The sequence below is a fragment of the Eimeria tenella genome, genomic scaffold (assembly GCF_000499545.2).
Source record: "Eimeria tenella Houghton genomic scaffold, Eth_scaff111, whole genome shotgun sequence".
Lineage (NCBI taxonomy): Eukaryota > Apicomplexa > Conoidasida > Eucoccidiorida > Eimeriidae > Eimeria > Eimeria tenella.
In genome coordinates, this window is record NW_013541476.1 from 63,757 (window position 1) to 83,730 (window position 19,974).

The window sequence follows — 19,974 nt, forward strand, 5'->3', positions numbered from 1 at the left end:
AAGCCGATAAGGCAGCACTCTCTCCTTCTCCTGTATGCAGAGGCGATATCCATGTTACGCGTGTTCTTTCTCTTGGAATGCAGCAATTGAATTAATTGCAGAAGCAGCCGTAGCAGGTGCAGCACTAAACTGGTCGGCGGACAGTACGATCAAAGAGCTAGTTGCAATGGAAGTCGCGCTTCAGCACTTGAGGCGCGAGCGAGTGTCACAGCTCCTGGAGCTTTTCAATGCTTCCAGTCTGCTTTGCGAGTCACACCGGGAGGTAGGGAGGGAAGAAGAATGCGAAAACGCACCAGACCCAACTGCTGATTCTACCGCTCCCGATGCTGATGAGCCTTTGGCTAACAATGAAAATGCAGACTGGCTAGACTTCGAACAGGCCTTCATTAGTGAGTTGTATACAAACTAACTCCTGAAAAACTCAGCGCAAATGTCCCGTACCCTTGGCGGTAGGCCCCAAGCCACCAGGATAAGTTCATTTTGTGTTTGGTTGCGCACAGTCAAGCACAAAGGCGTGTCCTCAACCGAGATTCCTGGGGCACTTTCTGGCAGTTTACATGGTCAGCACTGGGCCCTGACGTGTTTCTCGATGTTGCTTCAGCAGCTTGCGACACTCCTTAATCTGCCACTACCACGGCAGCTGTATCTACCGGGCTTGGAGCAGCAGCGGCTAAGGGAGGTGCTGCACAGCCACTTAAATAGCGTAAGAAGAAAGCAACAGAGCCGAGCTTCGGTCCTCAAGCTGATTGAGGCTGACCAGCGGCAGGAACAGCAGCAGCAGAATCAAATACTCCCACGAGGCTGCGTGGTACAGCAGCCCGGCAGTGGCAGCTTCTATTGGGCTCCTCCAGTAAAAATTGAGAGAAGTGTTGTGGTACGGGCAGCGCGGACTCCAGTGCCGTCAAACGCGGTGCAGGCTGCTCAGGAGCGAATCGGCAGAGATAATCCTAGCAGTGTTAGCACCAGCAGCTTCGGCAGCAGCAGTAACGGCATCCTCAAAAGCCACGAAGCACGAGGAAGAGGTAGCAGTGGCTCTTCTCTAAAGGAATCTTGCCGAGTTGGGGCTGGTTATATGAATGACATGAGCAGCTGCAGCAATATCAGTAGCCTCCAGGCTAGCAAACCTGACTTCGGAGGCAGAGTGCAGGCAGACGAACGCTATGTACTGCAGCGCCAGCATCAGCAAAGACAGCGGGAGCAGCTTGCTAAGCCAAATTGCAGTGCTGCCAGTGGAATCGGGTTTCTAGACCGCGTGTACACACTTGCAACAGGCGCTGCTGCTTACAGAAAAGGAAAGCTCAGCAGCAGCAGTTGCAGTAGCAGCAGCAGTGCTGTTATCGGCAGCAGCAGCAGCACGAACAAAAACGGCAGTAGCAGCAGCAGCAATAGCAGCAGTAGCAGCAGCAGCAGCAACATTAGCAACAACATCAGGTGCAGCCGCAGCAGCGTCAACGGAGGGAACACCTCACGTTATGACCCCGTGTCACGGCTGCTGCAGAAAGGGCAGTACCTCCTGAGCAGCATCATATCTGACACCATGGCTTCGGCTGTTTCTCCGCGTGCTTCGGCTCCTCCTCAGATTTATGCTGCTGTAGCACCTGCTGCTGTATCACCTGCTGCTGCAGCAGCCTTCACTGATACTGCCGTGTCAGACGCTAGCAAGGCGTGTCTTCGGGAAGTTGAAGGCCGCCAGGACAGCATCAAGGGCAACAGCATACAAATGTTTGGACCAAATCAAACGCTCCCACACCAGACGAAAACCTATGAAGTAGCTGGTAGCGCTGCCTCTCGAAATGATGAGAGTGAGGAGTCAGACTGCGTACTGCTCGAGCTCTCAGTTCGGCAACAGCAAGCGAGGAGAAGGCGACAGCTGCAGCAAGAGCATCGACTGAAACAGGATATCTTGCGGAGCTCTCTACCTTTGTTTTCATGGAGTGCTGAGCAGATGGCTGCAGCAGTTGCGTCTGCGACAACACTAGCAGCCTCCGCCCCAGTGTCAGGATCAGCTATGGCAGGCAGTTCACACAGCTGCAGCATCCAGTCCCGCTGCAGTGTAGCTCAAGCTCCGCAACAGGTGCTCTCAGAGCAACGCCAGGGCGAGATTTGTTCCTTGCCGCTGCAGGAAAAACAACAGCGCAAGGTCCACCCGCGGCAGAGAGAATCGACAAGGCACTACAGTGTAAACTGCTGCAGAAAAAGGCCGTTGGGTGCTCTTCCCGGGGTTGCAGTTCGTCGTAGTACTGCTGGCATAGAGGAGAATACAGAAGAGGAGGCACCGGGCGGTGTGTGCAGCAAATTTGGCTCTCTAGCGTTGACTGCGTCGAGGCGAGAGCAGCAGCAGCTGCTACGAATGCACCGCCTTCAGCAATTGCATCAATACAGAGAGAAACTAGTTCTCAGGGAGCAAGAAGCGGACACGCAGGAACAGCAAGGGATCCAACAGTTGCTGCGACTACTCAACAACAACCATCCGGCATCGCCAATGCTGCTTGATGCGGCAGCAAGGTATGCTGTTATCTTTTAATCGCAGCAAGCAGTAGCCTGCAATGTGGCCTTAAACGCCTACTTACAAATTAACGTATATACGTGTATGAGTGTGCCTGCTCTCACATTTGCACATGGTGTAAACTTGATACCCGCTGTTGACTTTCTATGTGTGCATGCCCCTGTGCCCGCATGCCCTCCAGGCCCCTTGTAATCGAACACATAGATGCCTGCATTATATGTATCGCATAATGCCTACATTACGGCAAGCATGTGCTCTACTCTGTTTACTTCTCCAGTAATTTGATACAAAGACAGTGGGACGCATTTGAAACACTTCAAGCAAGTGCAGATGAGGATGCATTTGAATGAGCGCAGCTACACTCCCTTCGTTACTTACCTATTTTTGCAGCTGCCTCTCTGTTATGACTGAAATTTCGTATTCATTAATCTAATTGCGTTCATAATGTGGTTGAGACATCGTATTCGTCACTCAAGCCAGATACTTTGATACGTGCACTAGCCACACACGACGGAAATGTGCCGTAAATCTGCGCATGAAAGTTACGCATATGGATGCTGTGATTCCCTCATCTGGTGCAGGAGATGCGTATTTTTTTCTTTGGGGGATTTAACTGAAGTAGCTGAGGGGCTAAAGCCAAATGTGTTCGCATTTTGCACCTTTCAAGGAGTCGACATTTCTTCAGACCCTCCGGGTACGCTGTCAACTTATATGTAGTATACATACGATGTACGCGCCCGTGTACTTGTCAGAACCTAGTAAAGTCATCATGCGACTGGCCCGTAGAAAGTGAAAGCATTAGCATGTGCCTAATAAGGCAATGGACGTACATAAATCACTGTGTAGACGCAATAAGCTCTCAAGTAGGTTGGGTTCTCGTTCCTTTTTGCGAACCGTATTTTGCTACGAAGTCCGTTGTACAAGCTGTAAACTAGCGAAGATGCTTGGAGGGCGCTTACGCCGTAGAGGTCATTTCTCTAGGATTTTCAGGTGGCGATGTTTGGAAATGCAGGCGACCTCTTGGGGATGATGATGGCGGCTTTAAACTCTCCAGATTTCGGAAAGTGCGTTAGTTCTGCCTGTGGAGTGGAGTACGTGCAATGTGCTAGTGTCACATATTGCCTTCTTTATTGCATAGGCATTCAACTACAGCAGTCAAGAGCTGTTGCTGATATGCAATTTCTCTCAGCGTTTGGTCCTTTTACATCGTGTACACTTTCTCTGCTCTTTGTCTATGCGCAGTATGAGTTTCTGTTTAGGTGTAGGAGGGGTAATGCACCATGCAAGCATATAACACAATGCTCGTCGTGTGGTAGCACTTAGGAATGCAAACTCGGCACTGTATTTTGAGGATTGTATGGAACTTAGCGTGTATGTAGAATGAACCGTAACTCACGTGATAAATTGTAATTTTGTATGGCGATGGGAGCAAGACGAAGGCATTATAAGGTGTGTATGAACCCCGGTAAGTATGTAGCGCAAACAATTTTGCTTAAGGTGGACTTTTTGGATCCCGTTGTGTACCTCTAATTCAGGGTCTGGCCGTCCAACACGCCGCGTCTTTATCCACCGGAAGAGAGATCGCCAGGTATGTTTCCGGGGGAATTCTACAAGTTTATGTGCTTTTTTGTCGTTGCGTTTGGGGTGTATCTGTGATTTTCGTATGCTTCGCGTTGTAGCTGCTCCGTTGCTTGAGGACTAAGACAGACAGCAGATTGCTGACTTGAAAGCAGACAGCTGTGAGGGATGCAAACCAAACAAGGATGGGAATTGCACCCATCTGTGTGGGGAGCAGATACAGTGCTATAGCAGAGCAGGGGAGACATGCGTAAGCAGAAGGGGAGGTGAATCGTAGGAATACAAACTAGCAGAGCAGACAACAGACTTGAACAGAACACGTACCTCTATACTGCCTTCTCTGCAGGAAATGTTGATTTGGATTCCGACGACTGGCTGTTGGTGGAGCTTGAGGAAGACTTATCTGAGGTATTCGATGCGTCGCATAATGCAGTCATGGAATGGGCGGCTGCAGCTACTTCTGCCGCCAGCAGCAGAAGCTGCATCAGCAGCAACACAGGAGCCATGAATGCCACATCCTCCAGCACCCCTTTTGGTTTGCAATCAGTCTCGGGGGGTCTTGGATGATAACGAGTTAATGGGAGGGTTTTTTTTCCGAGGAGCTCCTCACGACAGGGACAAAATCGATTAAGCGCCTAGCAAGAGCAACAATCGCCGCAATCAGTACTAAACAATTTGTTTATTTTAATAATCGAAAATATACCAGTAACTGCATTTTCAAAGCAAAGGCACGTAAGCAGCTCATTTAGTGAATGATTGCCAAAATTGGAGCAGCGCGTGAATCCAGGCTTCGACGTCGGAGGCGCAACTGTTTACAGCTGTAGACAAACTGTGAAACTGTACTTCTCTGTCCCTTGCCCAGATATATCGGCAAGTTATCCTCCCTTCAGTCTGTCACTCGTTTAATATTATCCCACGTTTACTGCTGAGTCAGTGGTATAGCAGGTGCCGCTGTTCAAGCAGACACTACAAGGCATGCAAAGAGCCTTATTTTGATGCTGGACGTTGATGGTGCGCATACATGTATGACCGAGCCAGTGTGATTGTATATTTCTGCATTCGTGGTGGAACTCGCCTCAAAAGCATTTCGATTCCACGGAAGCAGGAGGGCCAATACAATCATGCGGGCGACTGTTGAGGGGTGCCTCTATTCTCAGGATTCAGGGCCTTATAAACAAGCACTTCGGCAATAGAGCGTTGGCTGTGGCAGAAATGGGAGCGTTGAGTACACGTTATAAAATTATGCCTACAGACCCGACTTGTGCCTTCTCTGAAACCTACCTGGCGAAACTTGTTCAGTTGAAATGTTCATTTTAAACAGGATGAAGGCCTGCTTGCCTGCTTCCATTGTCAATCAGTAACTTCTGTGTAGCCTGGGACTACAGCGTTCTATTCATTGACCGCAATTGTTTCCACATCTGTTTTTTATGCATCTTGGAACAAAGCATAGCGTTGTAGAAACACTTGCTTGACGAGTGCTTGCATATTGATTCATTTCCAGAGTTTTCGAATACTTCCCAATATTTGTAATCATACAACGTTAAGCATGCACTTACATAGTACATTGTACAGGGCACTTGCAACCTTCGAGTCAATTCATGAACTCCCGAGATTCCAGTGAAGCGTCTGCACTACAGCTGAGGCTCTCAAAAAGTGCGCTCAAGTTACTTCAGTAGTGAATGCTGAGGGGTCTCCTATAACATACACAGAAACTGTCTGTTTTGCAGCACTTACTTTCTTCTTCTGATGCGCAGGCATTCTGGAAAGCGGATGTACCGATCACCCGTTCACGATTGAACTGCTTCTGAAGGTACTGGCGTGTTTACCTCTTTTTAAGGGGCAATTTGACGGAATGGAACGTATCTACGTCCGCAGACCTGACCCTGGAAAAGCAACCAGGACCACATCTCTTGTGTTTACATTTTCCCATGTTTCAACTATACAATGACTTGTTATTTCCGTACACTTCCTCACAACAAGCCAACGGACAGACACCCAACAACGCATGTGAAGGTAAGAGACTAAGGATGGAGCACAAAGTTCCATTCGAAAGTGAATGCCCTTGAAAAAAAGCATATTTGACAAACACATATTTGCATTGCATGCCTGGTGTCATGAAGACTTCTCAACCATACGTACGACCGCTTATCTGGACCAAAAGAATGTTTGAACCCTTTTTCATGGTAATAGCACTACTTTGTAATTAATGTTACAATCAACTAAATTTTCAAAGCAGATAAGCTGCCCAGGGTTTTACAGCCGGGCCGTAAGGTTCCTCGTATTCGAGGAATTTTCTACTCTAAATAATCTGGGGTTCTCTATTTTAAAAAGTCTTACAGTAGCACACTTTGGGAAAGCCGTTACACCATCTATGTACTAGCTCCTATTTTCGACTGCGGTTATCCTTTCCCCTTCCTTACGTACTCTGGCTATAGGACTACCTCTTTTCGAAGGAGGACTCATTTTCGTTCGGCCAGTCTTACAGTAGCACACTTTGGGAAAGCCGTTACACCATCCGTGCACTAGCTCCCATTTTCGACTGCGGTTATCCTTTCCCTTTCCTTACGTACTCTGGCTATAGGACTACCTCTTTTCGAAGGAAGACTCATTTTCGTTCAGCCACTGCGAAAGGTCCAGTTTGTACAAAACTTCACAAGAAATGTGCAGTCCATCAACGACGAGTCAAGCGCTGCAAGTTTACGTCCGCCGGAAAAATTGGTTTGTGTGAAAAATGCACGCGTGTGTTTTTCACAGCAGGCGCCAGGCAATGCCTGAAGCCAGTTTTAAGGCGTGCTAATGTGAGGCATGTTATGGCGCTGTATGTTGGAGGTGTTCCGGCTAAATCAATTTAGCAACGCCTTGGGCCGGAAAGAACCGTGTTCTCTGCAGGCAATCTTTCACTGTCAGAAGCGAAGAGCTTGCAAGATTTGCTGACCTGGTCAAATGTGAAGAACTTGCATTTTTTGTTCAGTTCGCATGCAAACTGACATACTGTTTCGTGTGGAAGGCCGCTGACTGTCTGGAGTTCCTTTCCTCCGAACGCTATGGCTGCACGCGTGCATCTGGCGCAGCCCAGGCGCCCTCCTGACTTCTTCTGGCTTGTGGCTTTGGCACGGTTGGAAAATCCAGTGATGGACTTCAAAAGGCACTGCTTCTCTGGCACAAGGTATGTCCAGATGCGGCACTGCGGGTCCTTATAACAAAGCGCCATGCACTCTTGCGAGTTTTTCGCTGTCAGCGGAGAATCGAGGTCGCCTGAGCTGTACTGAATGTTGGATTCCTCGCAAATGTCCTCCAGCAATATGCACCTTTTGTTTCCTGAAACCGCTCCATCAGACTTCGTAGGCCGAAGGGCTGCGTCGTCTGCGAACAGGCTGCACTTCCCAGAAGCCAAGGTGAAGAATCTGCACTTGGCATCCTTCTCGCAGAGCTCCTGGCACGCCTGAGAAGAAGCTGCCTTTGCCTCAGAAATCGCTTTGCCACCTGTGAATGACACCCCGTTCTGGTAGCAAGTGTCGCGACGGGTGCACCGAGGGGGCCCTGACACGAGGTTTTCGCCCTGTACTTCCTCGCCCTCACCAGAGAGCATTGAGCAGGCTTTGCTCGCCGCGTCGTAGCTGAATCGCCCGCAGCTCTCCATCACTTCGCACCTCTGTCTGCATTCCTCTGCGTTTTCGCTTGGGAGTGTCCATAGCAAGTTCGCCTCGGTTGCTTTGTATCCAACGCCCTGACGGAAGCACGTTGAGCACGAAACCCATCCGGATGTAGCCTCCGGTATTGGTTCCTGCATCCGGTGGTCCTGGTCATCCTTGATATAGCACTCCTTATTTAGCCAGCTCGTGAAGTTGGTGCACTTCTGGTCTGCTGAGCAAGCCTTTCTGCAATCCTCAAGGCTCTTGCCCTTGAGCAACAATGCGTACCCGAATTCCCTGCGGGGAGCCCGGAAGCCCAAAATGTCGCAAACGCCAGTGCAGTACTTCACGCCACTTGTTGCCAGCACGTTCTTCTTGCTCTCTCCGCTGCCCAGGAGTTTGCATGCAGAGCCCAGGAAGGAATACACTTCGCAGCCGCTTGTCGCCTGGCACAGCAGCTGGCACTCCTCTGCTGTCTCTACTTCGCTTCCCATTTCCTGCAGTGCCTTTCCACTGTACTCACTACCGTTCGTTGAACAACCCGCACATTGCCTTGGGCCTGAAATAAAGTTGTAATTAGCACGTTTCAACTTCGCGGCATACGCAACGTGCAAGTAGCACACCTTCCCCTTAATATCGTATGAGAAGGCCTCACACATAGAGGACTTCTGGCATTGCTGTTGGCAAAGCGTCGCGTTATCAACCGTCTGGGTAGAAATCGGAATGGTGCCGTATCGCGACCCGCGTACCGCGCAAGACGGTGCTTCCCGGCCGTACAGTGTATCAGCAGCGCAGCCTTCCTTGGGGCCGCTCCAAACCCCGGCTTGATTAGCCGAGCTGTCAGCAACGCCGGTGCCGTCGAACAGGTTGCAAGCTGTGGACTTTGAATCCCAACTCCACCGCTGGCACTTACCGTCGATGAAGCAATTGTATATGCAGAGCTGCATGTACTTCACGTTGAGGGTCTTGTAGGCGTTGCCGGCAAATTTCACATCTTTCTGAAGGCAGCTAGCGTCGCACAGCCTGGAAGCAGTATGGTCACCTTTTAAGCCATATGCAATGTTTCCCACTTTCTTCTTGTGGTAACAGATCTTTGTTACCTCGTTGAAGGTGAACCACTTACAATCCTTGTCCAGCAGACACTCGCGTCTGCACTGCTCAATTGTGGACACATTTGGTGCTTCGATGTGGTTTCCGGCATCACCTGTGAGGTCCACTTGTAATGTGCACTTGCCAGCCTGGTCTACAGGCCTGACATTAAGTGAGCACCCGTCTCTAGGCCCGCTCACAGAGGCCTTATCCTCAGCGGATCCAACTTCACTCGGGTGTGACGTGCACTCCTTGCTGCTTCGGTTCCAAGAAAATCCAATGCAGCCATCCTCTCCCTGGCACATGGCCTGGCAAATATTCGCATTATTGGCGGTACCGAGCGACTTGCCTTCGCTGCTCAGTTTCCTGCCTTGGGAGAAGCAAGAGTTGTCGCAGGTTTGAACCACCAAAATGCCACTACCCTCTTTGACCCCACGCAAAGCCCTCATGAGGCTGCAGGTTGCGCCCTCCAAAATTGCAGCTACGCATCCCTTCGTCTGCCCGCAGAAGTTCTGGCACGCCTCTTCTGTCTCAATACCCTGAATGGTCTGGAACACGTGGCTCCTGTCGGCATCCGCGTTCAGCGCCTCGCAGGCCTTGGGCTGGGGACCCGCTGCTTCTCCGCCCTGCCCGGCCTCTGCGCCTTCCCCAGCCTCCACGCCTCCTTGGCCCTCAGCTGGCAACTCCGCTACGGACTCGAGAACGGATGCGAAGAAGAAGTCCGCCGCCTTCTCATTAACAGTCACCTGGGGGATGTAAGTGTAAGGCGAGCCCCACTGTGTCTCCACCATGGATGGTGGTGCCTCAAAGGTTCCACTGACTTCAGCATGGCGTCTGTTTGGTGCTAGCCAGGCCTCTGTTCCATCCCGAGGCAACAGTGTGATACCCAAGCCTGCTACCGCCGCTGCTCGCCGGATACGCCCCATTGCTTAGAGATATATTGACACGGAAAGAAATAACTGTGAATTTCTACAGTTTCCTGGTCAACACGCGTTCGACGCTTGCTCTGGTAACTATTGGGTGAAACTGGGAAGTGAGTCAATGGAAAAAATGAAAAACCGTTCGCACGTGGCTACCGGGAACGGTAAGTCCTGAAGGCAGCTTCCAGTCGTCTTGCAATAAATAAAACCCCAAGAGATAAAAACTGCTTACTCAGAAAGCCACGCCAAGGGAGAAAGTGATGTGCATAATCGGCGAACAAGCACACCAACTTTGTGACAGTATTCGGCTCGCCACACGAATACCCAAAGCGATCTGAAAGGCTGAGCCGCTCAAAGGAAAAAAGGACTTGGAAGTAGTGAAATGAACTGTGTGATTCGAAGCAACAATTCTCCAGATGCAACAGCTGGTCGCCGTGAACAGAGATGAGGACACTGCGGTGCCGCGTGCCAGCTAGCTGCTGCTCGCACCAGTGAAGCAGGCAGCGACCGATTACGAAAAGTTGAGAGGAGTCACAAAAATAAGAGCACATGAGTACAGAGACTAAACAACTTATTTAAAACTCAGAAAAACGCTACAATAAGAGACTAGGAGTGCTCTTTTTTCGAGCATTTTCAGTGTCGATTGCTCAGCTGGAAGGCGCTATGCGGAACAGTCTACTGCCGAGTTGTCAGCGTCAGGGAAGCAAGCGCTTTGAGCTATTATTTCTGCTTTCTATGCAATTTATATCATAGATTTGCTTGTAGATCGAGGAATCAGGGCACTAGTAGCCCTAGACGCGCCACAGGCCAGCGTTAATACTTTGAATCTGGATGCAGAGTAGTTCGGAGAAGCTTCCTTCTTTAGCTTACTCTGCAGCGAATTACGTGCTTTTTTAAAGGGGAAATGGTTGGCTTGTTGAGGACTTCTACGGGAGCACCTTTGTTCTCCGAACCACCGGTTATTCCGATGGTGTGTGGCTCCCCAAGAGTCAGGTTGTTACAACATTCTACTGTCATAGCAGAGGGAGTAAGAAGTATCTTGTGTCTGTGTACCTACGTCTTGGCATGCACACAGATTTTAGCCCCGGGATACTTCCTAGCCTCTAGAAACTTTTGGAAAGTAATTCCTCTCGTACCAGTCTTGCCTGCTTTCTAATATTGATTCTGGGAGGCGTGTATATAGTCAATCAAATACAGGACATTTCTTCGCTTCCAGGTGATGGAGAGACTGGGGCAGATGTTTTGCCCAAGCTGTTCGTATTGCTCGAACAATTTGCTGAAAGCATCTGGTCCTCATTCTCCTTCACGGAAAAGGAATAGTGCTGTTCCTTTTACATTCCTGAGAGACCTGCGGAACCTCACCTGAACTGCGAAGGTCACGTTTGCCTGCATATTGTTATAATTGTGTCAATCGAACTTGAACTCTTTGCACTCCAGTATAAAAGGTAGGTCTGGAACTGGAAAGGGCCGCGTGGATACTAACGTTACAGTCACATCTGGAGAAACAATTCAATTGATGTTTCATCACCTGGTGCATTCTCAGCTTAGTCTCAACAAGCAATGGGTCGTCAGTACAGTAAATGTATGTTAGGCGCGTGGAAAGTGCTCGCTGGGTTGCAGTACAGCCTGTGTTTCTGAGTTGGCTGCTCCTGTACCTCATCGTGGTACAGAACTAGACCGCTGGACTTTTTCCCGTCTTTTCCATACTGTGGTAGAGGCAAAAGAGACGTCGAATTAATCAATGTACACCAACATCTTCCCCAACTTTGCCTACCCGTCTATCCCTGAATTCCTGTTAACTCGTTGCATTGGACACATTTCAAGTTGGTGTTGCTTGTCTTGCCATAGGAATGCCTAAAATACGCAAACCTGTGGGGCAAACATTAAATGATTCCGTCCCAGGCGATGCTTTGTCCACAGCAGCGCAGAGATCACACCAGCGTCCGCACCTTCTCTACCTAAGTATCAGCAGCATCTCCACTAACGACACGTCGCCAAGGCTGTCAGCTATGAGTGGTCACAGGGTTGCTTCTACCACGTTTTCCATTTCAGAGTGATGTACGAGCATCCAAGTGCGCCCGATACAACCAACTGAGATAAAAAGCGGGAATGAAGTAAAATTTACTTCGTACGCATACACAGAGCAAGGAGCCCTTCCTTGTGATAAGAGCCTAATTTTATGTCCAGGCCTCAACGAAAAGCTGAATTGGCCGGGACAGTCGTTAAGTCGACTTGTTCAATGTTTGGTACTGTGAGCTGCCTAGACACCAGAAGTTGCGTGCAGAGCAAAACTTTTGTGTGTGATACATTTTCTCCATGCACCGATCTCAAGCAAAGTTATCCTTTTGGTTACCGGCCACCTGCCAAGTACTCTTAAGTTGCTTCTTGATGCCCTTTCCACTGCCGATTGTCCTTTCAACAACTAGGCTCTACAGGTCCACAACTTCAGAAGCAGCCAACTAACCACCGCAGCTCACGATGTTCACCTTGATGTGCTTTTTGTTCTCCGTTCTTTCTCTTGCAATCATGAATGACGCGTTTGACGTCGGCTTTACAAGCGAAACGCCCGACGTAAACACCTACGACAAAATGCCTCCGCGGGTAAGTTGTGAGACGAAACACAAGCCACAGTGGTGTTTTGCAGGCCCTAAAGGGCTGCGGGCGCCTTAGTGTCCTCCTAAAAGCTGCAGTGCTGTTGACATGAATATTTCATGTATATTTCTGCTTCGCGAGTAAATGCATTCCTGTACCTCTGAGATTCAGGCGCGGCAGATATTGTACTCGGAAGGAACACCAGGTCAGTTGCACTGCGGCTTTCGCCGGCGCTCCTCTTTGCTCTCTTCCACCTGTTCTGTCATGTAGAAGCTCACTTTGCTCGCTGTGTCGCTGTAGTCATGCTTGTGTCTATGGTACCAAATGTAGCCGTCCACACAAATCCTTGCTACATGCGCACAACCACACTAGCTTTACAGTACACACATGAACATATTGTAACATGGACCGACTAAAAGAAATGCGGGAGAATTATCACAGCACCTGTCAGACATCATACCCATAAATGAAGAGGGCAGCGTGGTGACCCTGCCCATCTCCACGAATCCTTACGGCCAATGGGTGATCGTGAATGCTGCGACCGCGAAAATTTTGAATTTCGGCGGAAACCCTAAGAGGAATGTTTTGATAAACAACGCCATAAGGTAAGGCTCTCTGCCGTTAGCTTTGCGTCGTTTTGTTTTGTTTGGGCAGAAAAACGGTATAAAAATTAAGAGATACTACCCCAAATCTTATGACCTCTTCAGTCGCGTGGATGTCGAATACGATCCAGTCAGGTCCATAGGAAACCCAATTAAGGTGAGGCATGTTCAGGTGTGTTCTTGTGTTGCGGGTCAAAATGTCACTGACGCTACTCAATTTACCACTAAATACTATCGGGACCCTCTGCATGCACACATTCTAGCTGATTCTTTGTTCATGTTTCGTCTGCTTCGATAAGCATACAGCTACACTGTATAATGGGCCCACATGTACTGTTACATCATCTTCCTTTTTGTTATGCCTGCTGATCTGGTGTCAATTGCTTTCCACCTGTCTTGGCTCCTCTTCCACGTCTCTCACTTAATGCTCTTAGGTTTTCGACAACTCGGGGACGCTGCACCTCAAGAAGCCGAATGACTACAGCGAACTCGCCACCACCGAGCCTTGAAGCCTACAGCCCGAATTCTGGAGTCCAAAAACAAACCACTTTCCATGAAGCGTGCCCATAATTAACAGGGCTCCTACTTTCGGCACGAAACTGGTGTTCCTGCAGCTGAGAATAAGAGGCCAACAGGAAACCCACGGCAGCAACAGCTGCAGCAGCAGGATGCTGCGCTAAGCGGATGCAACTTTCCCGGCGCTCACTGCTTGTTGAAGTGCATGCAGCACTAATCGCTGCTGCTTCGCGGCATCAGCGTCCAGCCACTGTTGTCGCCTGACGCTGCAGTACAGGAAGCCCATCTGCTGCAGCTGCCTCGCCTTCAGGAGAGCGGCCCCCAATAGGTTCCCGGAGAGAGGGCAATAGCACCCCTCAGATAGCAAGTCCAGGCATATGGCACTCCGCTTGCTGTTGTCACAGCTGCTCCTACGTGTGTTGCCAGCGAGGTCCTTTTGCTGATGCAGCAGCAACAAGTGTTCGTGTATATTCCTACGCGCAAGGGTTCTCGTAACATTTTGCTCTGCATCACACTTAATCTGAGAAGTAGTGCTGAGCCTTGAGGTAGAACTTGGAGAACAAATGCAGCATTGCCCAAGGCTAGGTCCAGAATTGCAATTTTTTTGATGCACGAAGCCACAGCCTAGATCCTAGATAGTCATAATCAGCCAAAGTGCTCTTGCATCAGGCATCTTGTAATCCACTTACTCAGCTTTCAGGAGTGTGTCCACCATGTATGGTCCCACTTTGCGTGGCCCTTCTTCCTCAAACCCGATTAAACGGTGGACTGCTCGAGCCAGAGCTTTGTGGTATGCCTGTAGAGTCAAAAGCTGACTGAAATCCACGCTGTAAACCCTAAAATGCTTATGGCCAATGCCTGCAGGTCTAGGACAAACGTGGCAGCGCCAACTGCTAGGTGAGCTCCTATGACAGTGTTCACAGTTCGGCACTAAACATCACCTGAGGCTCTACTGCTTGAAACGGCTGTTGATGCGCCTCAATAAACAACTGCACCGACTGTGGAGCAGCAGAGAGAGCTTCTGAAAACTGCAACACAGCAGCAAGATAACCCTTCAATATTGCTGCGGCACTGAAGTTCTTCAGCCGTCCTGGACCCCCAAACCCGTGATAGTTTGTCCCAATCCCTCTAGCCAAAATGGGGCAAGCAAATCCGTGTTCAAACTAAAAAGCGGTCTATACGCTGCTCACAAACATGAGAAACTAAGGCTCTTGCACTGACTGGCTCTGGCTTGGCCAGAACTAAGAATCACGCTCCCACGTTTTCTTGGAATTGCCGCCTGACCTCCATTAAAAATGTGAAAGCAATGCGACGCAGTTGCGTGGCCCTGCAAACGCTGCTTTGCTCCCCTAATTGTATGTACGCCTCAAGCAACTTTAAAGAGGCAATTACATGCTGCAAACCACATAGCAACTTGAGCCACGCCATGGTATGGATGGTAGGTAGCGAGCTGAGCGCGAACGCCGTAGCACAGACGCTCAGCTAGCTAAGTAACTCGCTAGCTAGCCGGTGAGGCAGCTCGCTAAATCAAATGAGTGGCGCAACCTCGGTACCTGTTTGGCTTGTCCAGAGAGGGCAATACTGTCCAGCAGATTGACGAGCTGTTGGCCAGTGAAGCCGCGCTGCACATGCGGCTCCCCACACCCTTAACTGGCGATTCTCAGCTCAAAACACCCACTATTACACCTAGAGCTGGGGACTCCGAACTTGCATGCCACTAGCCAAAAACCAAAGGAAGGGCCCCCTTTCTCCATTGCACAATTCTCCCCCTACTTTTGTCGTTTTTAAAAGCACATCAACCACGTTGCGATTGGCAACTACAAGACCTAGCATATATCTAGCCACTAAGCGTGACTCCAAATCACCTGAAGGGATAAGGCTTGGCTGAGGAGGGCTGTCAAGGTCTCGGGGTCGGCGGCTGCTGCTTTTGACGCCCCCAGTGACCCCAGAGAAATTTCACATGGAGAGAGGCTCCGGTGCCTCTCCTGCATAGCCACAGGCACCATCCGGAGCAGCAAGATGCATCGGTTGGGGAACAGTGCATCCCAGTGTTTGGAGCGGTTCACCAACACTCGAAGAAGATGGATGCTGAAGCTTGCCGGGTCAAAAGTAGCCACCCTGGAAAAGTTCCCCATGATCATCCTTTGAATGGCAAAATTAGCAGCAGCAGCGGCCCCAGAGATTCTAAAAGCGCAACCGATATCGATAATGAAACAAACAGCAACCGATCAAGGTCAGCACTAAAGAAAACAGCAATCCACTTACCGCCAAGAGGCTGTTGATTGTTTGCCATGCTGCCTCATGCCTAACCCCCAGAAGACCCAGCGCCTCAGCGCAGATCACGAGTTGCTGGTTTGTCATGGTGCTGCCTGCCCTGCAGCGCACGCACCTGAGCTTCCTATGCCCGTCTGCACCTCATCACATCACCTCATCGTGTGGTACGATGGTACTCAGGGAGGGCAACGCCAGTAGTGCTAGCTGGCCAGCTGAATTTGGGCAGGTGATACTCCCAAACAAAGTAAAACAAACGCCTCTGGCAAGCTGGTGTTGATCACCTCTCAATACGGTCGCAGACTCCGCAAATGATGCCTGTTTCCCTGAGGCTGAGCTTCGCTGTCGCATGGAGCAGCAAACACAAACTTTGAGGCGAATATTCCTTGCGCACTCCTTCCCTCCTCTTCAAAAGTGCGGGCACATTCTCCTGCAGGAGCGCCCGCTGCTGTTGAGGCTGCTGCTGCTCCTGTTCCCGCTGCTGAACCACCCACCCAATTCTCCTCATGATTTTTGTGTCTCGCTGCTTCAGCAGCGAGAGGGACAAAGCTAAGAGAGCAAGCCCCTGGCCTTCGAGCTGCTGCAGCTGCTGCTTTTGCCGCAGCCGCTTCAGCAGCAGCAGCAATAGCCTCCAGGGCAGCAGCTGCAGCAACCCGTATTCGTACAAGCAGCAGACGAGGGACTTTGGAGTGGCCGTTGTAGCCCGCCGCTCCAGAGCCCAGGCACAGACACGAGCCATCTTCAGGCTGAGCTTACTTAAGCTGCTGCTGATGGTCCTGGTGTCACTTTTGCTGCTGTCAACTCGGCGGGGCTTGTTCTTTTGCTTTTGGCGAAGACTTTCGGCTGCCGGTCGGACAACTGGGCTGCTGGCCACCCCATCTTCTGCCGCGCGCCCTTCAACAACTTCAAGCTGCTGCTCCAACTCAGCTCGAGGATTAAAATGATACCTTTTGCAATGCACAAGCCCTAAACCCTGAGGCCTGCCCTTAGACTTCACTGTGCCTCGTACACATAATAGAGCTATCAGTGTCTGCTAATCCTAGGGCATCGCTTACTTGCGAATGGAATATAAGACGCAAGCCGCATCGTATTCGTTAACTTGTCCAGCATCGCGCAGCACGTGTTGCATTAATGCTGCTAAATGCATGCGGTCAACATCAGCAGATGCAGCGGCAAAGCATCTCAAGCTGCTGCAAGCCTCCGCCACAGACATACTGCCCTTCTGCAACAGCAACAGGAAGTGGCCACAGCAGCAGAAACTGGAGGCAGCAAAAAGTGAAGCACGAGGCACATGCCAGCAACGCCAAACCGCTGAAAGCTCAAACATTTCGCCGCCAGTTCACTGATAGGGCAGTAAATTTGGCAGGCTTCGGAACTTAGGAGATTTCAAGTGAAGAATCCACGGCACAAACTTGCCTTCGTATACCTCAGCATCTGCTTAAGAGAACATTTCCACAAACGGTGGGTCCCGGGAAGCCGGAGTTTGCAGCAGCAGCGAACCAGCGCGTGCAGTTGCGGTGGCGATAACTCTCCTGTTGACTCTGCTAGCTCTCCAGGCTTTGCTGCTGCTGCGGCTGTCAGCTCCTCAATGAGCTGTACCACGGCGGGGTGCTGCTGCAGTCGCAAGTAGGAGGCGCCACGTATGGCAGCAAGCTGCTGCAAATGAAAGACTCTCAGTGACACCTTCACGGTGTTGCTGTTTGACTTCTCAATTTCATGCAGCAAAGACAGCAGCGCCTGCTGCTCAGCCCGCGCCGCATCTTGAGGCAGCAGCGACGCGACAGAAACTACCCCAGTGCCAGGACATACAGCCGCTGTTGCTTGGGCTGCTGCGTGCAGCCAGCACCTGCTCCCTTGGCAGCTAGTTGTGTGACTAGCCCTGTGCAGATTCGAAAAGGAATGAACGTATCTTGTCGCGAAGTAAAAGAGATCGTCGTTTTTTGGCAAGCACCCTCCGCTGTAAACATAGCAGCCTGGACCCGCTAGTCTCTCTACAGCGGAGGGTGCTTTGTAGGCCCGTGTTGGCCGGAGAGCAGCAGCGGGCTGCTGAGTTCTGAGCATTTGAACTGGCTGCTGGGCTCCCCGGAAAAGCGATATCAGGGACGTCTATGGAGCTATGAGGACGAACATGCAGCGGCGATGCTTGACCCCCACGCCGGACTGAAGTTTATTGGGGCCGTTCTCGTTTGGCCTTCATCTTAATCACACCTAATTATTAATGAACAAAAAAGAATAACGGCGCTGAGGAGATCACTGGAAGAACATAACAGTGGCACCAGAAGTCCCGTACACCCTTGAGGGTCTGGTCTTCGGCGCGGTGGGATTCTCTGGAAATTCTACTGTGCCTAGAACTCCTGCAAGGGATATGCTTGCAAAAGATTAATTAATAAATGCTGAAATGTTATAAAATCATGGGCCGAGATCCACACTGTATTCTTGTGGGGGCCATCGCAAAGCGCTCAGTGTTTGCTCTGTGTTTGCGCTTGAAACCACCTGACTCACTCACGATCATCAATGTAACGTGAATATTGGCCATCAATATTATGCATTTTCATTTCACTGTGGAAGAAAGTTATTCGTTATGTTCTCGAATGTAGGAATAGTCCCGGTTTGGAGGTAGCCGAGCCGCTATGATAACTGCTGCAACAATGCCCTGTAGCGCTTCTTTTGCCTCCCTCCCTTCCCCTAAATCTTCTTCATGCTTGACAATGCTTCTTAACTGAGGCTGATTTTTCGCGAGGGGCACTGGAGCCTGGATGTGCTCTGCGTCGGACCCTTTTCCTGAATTTCCAGTGCTCGAGGCAGCCATCTGTGGAGCAGCAGCTCCTCCAGCGGCATCCGAAGCTGTCTTCCTAGCAGAAGAGTCAATTTTAGGGGCTGAAATGAGTTCCCTTTGCTTGAAGGAAATAACTGGAGCTTCAGACAGCAGTGTGCCTACAGTAGAAATAGTTGAGTTGCTGGATTCAAATACGGGCAACGCTAGCTGTTCTTATTTACCTGCATTGTATACCTGTATTTTACATATATATCGACACGGTGCGTGCAAATGCAAATTTAGCATAATGAGAGGCTGATGTGAAGAGCAAGTGCACTGACAATTAGCCGCTTAGAGCCGCCGAACGAGCTGGAGAGCTCGTACAACACAACCCCGTCTTGTGCGAGGTTAGCCAGGAACGTCACTGCGGCAGCCCCGACCTGTAAATTTGAATAGATTATAAATAAGTAAAACTACAAAAGCTGCAAAATTCCCTTTTTGTCTTGCTTTGTTCGGAGCTCCTCACATTTGCTAAGCCAATGGCGCGATGAACTTCCACTAGCAGCCCCTCTGGGTTGAAGCTTTCCATGAGTTCCACTCGGTGATCTTTCCCATTCTATTACAGATGAAATGAATAGGTAGGTCTGTGGGGAAAAGAGTATAGAGGAGGGTCACCTCAAATACGAAGTCTGCAGCATCCGGGCGGAAACCCGTGTGTTGCATTATCTTCTTCTGCCTGTTTGGTTGGCTTTAGATATCAAAAGCAGACGACAAATATATTTATGAAGATACAAACGAACATTCTCTGTTGTTCTATCGGGTCTGCTGGTCGTGCAGGCCGGTAGTCAAGCGGCTCAGTGGAACCTTCGACTAGCGTGCCGGTGTTGTCTTCAAGAAGAACTCGCGCATCTGGGCTTTTCTCCGTCTGAATAGTTAGTTGAAGTCAGTCACTGAACTCTAGATTGCCGAAAAGAAGCTAGACGAACTGCCAGCCCTCCGGCGGTGCTTACGGAATACGAGATGCGCACTGGTAGCTCCTTTGCGTCGTTTATGACTCTGAAAAGTTACGAGCTAGCAAATGAAGCGAAGGCACTGAAAATCGATTCTTAATCTTACGTCGTCATTGGATTTGTGCCGATATTCATCACCCAGCCCCCACCTCTCCTGTTTGCGCCGTGACAACAGCCATGGAAATTACACGCCAAACGGGAACAGTACACGCCCACTTTATGTAAATCACTTGGCCGTAAGGGTTTGAACTATTCGGCACAACTGTCTTGCTGACGCTGTCCACAACAACAACATCTGCTTTTGTCAGGTCTGCGAGGCCAAAATACTTAAGTTTCTCCACAAGGCGACACCTTAACACCTCACCGAATCCATAGTTGGGACCTGTTTCGCCATGAAAAAGATTCCTTCCAAGGACAGATATGTCTTGGTAAATGCAGAAAACACACACGAAGCGGCTTAGATACATTTTGGAGGTTGCTTTTGCCACTTATTATGAGATTAG

General features: G+C 50.1%; 4 protein-coding genes across 4 annotated transcripts in view; 2 read left to right on the top strand and 2 right to left on the bottom strand.

Annotated features, from left to right (window-relative positions):
- Window positions 1-4,715, top strand: part of ETH_00021650 (uncharacterized protein) — a gene marked incomplete at both ends in the record, with an annotated part of 6,256 nt that extends 1,541 nt beyond the window's left edge. Inside the window, 7 exons of the mRNA XM_013372918.1 lie at window positions 84-389; window positions 501-2,505; window positions 3,088-3,200; window positions 3,519-3,570; window positions 4,042-4,094; window positions 4,431-4,492; window positions 4,632-4,715. Of these exons, the coding sequence (XP_013228372.1) occupies window positions 84-389; window positions 501-2,505; window positions 3,088-3,200; window positions 3,519-3,570; window positions 4,042-4,094; window positions 4,431-4,492; window positions 4,632-4,715 (2,675 nt within the window). The remainder of the gene's footprint in view (window positions 1-83; window positions 390-500; window positions 2,506-3,087; window positions 3,201-3,518; window positions 3,571-4,041; window positions 4,095-4,430; window positions 4,493-4,631) is intronic.
- A 2,217-nt stretch (window positions 4,716-6,932) lies between these two features.
- On the bottom strand, window positions 6,933-9,731 carry ETH_00021655 (Micronemal protein MIC4, related; the record flags this gene model as incomplete). Its single annotated transcript, XM_013372919.1, has 1 exon — window positions 6,933-9,731. The coding sequence occupies one exon, from the start codon at window positions 9,729-9,731 to the stop codon at window positions 6,933-6,935; it is 2,799 nt and encodes a 932-aa protein (XP_013228373.1).
- A 2,472-nt stretch (window positions 9,732-12,203) lies between these two features.
- On the top strand, window positions 12,204-13,428 carry ETH_00021660 (uncharacterized protein; the record flags this gene model as incomplete). The annotated part of the gene is made up of 3 exons (XM_013372920.1): window positions 12,204-12,326; window positions 12,972-13,076; window positions 13,354-13,428. 3 exons carry the CDS (start codon window positions 12,204-12,206, stop codon window positions 13,426-13,428), a joined length of 303 nt encoding a protein of 100 aa, XP_013228374.1.
- A 167-nt stretch (window positions 13,429-13,595) lies between these two features.
- ETH_00021665 (uncharacterized protein) lies at window positions 13,596-17,767 on the bottom strand (the record flags this gene model as incomplete). Its single annotated transcript, XM_013372921.1, has 8 exons — window positions 13,596-13,874; window positions 14,377-14,463; window positions 14,989-15,057; window positions 15,301-15,420; window positions 15,701-15,809; window positions 15,991-16,653; window positions 16,762-16,928; window positions 17,207-17,767. 8 exons carry the CDS (start codon window positions 17,765-17,767, stop codon window positions 13,596-13,598), a joined length of 2,055 nt encoding a protein of 684 aa, XP_013228375.1.
- Between the last annotated feature and the right edge of the window lie 2,207 nt (window positions 17,768-19,974).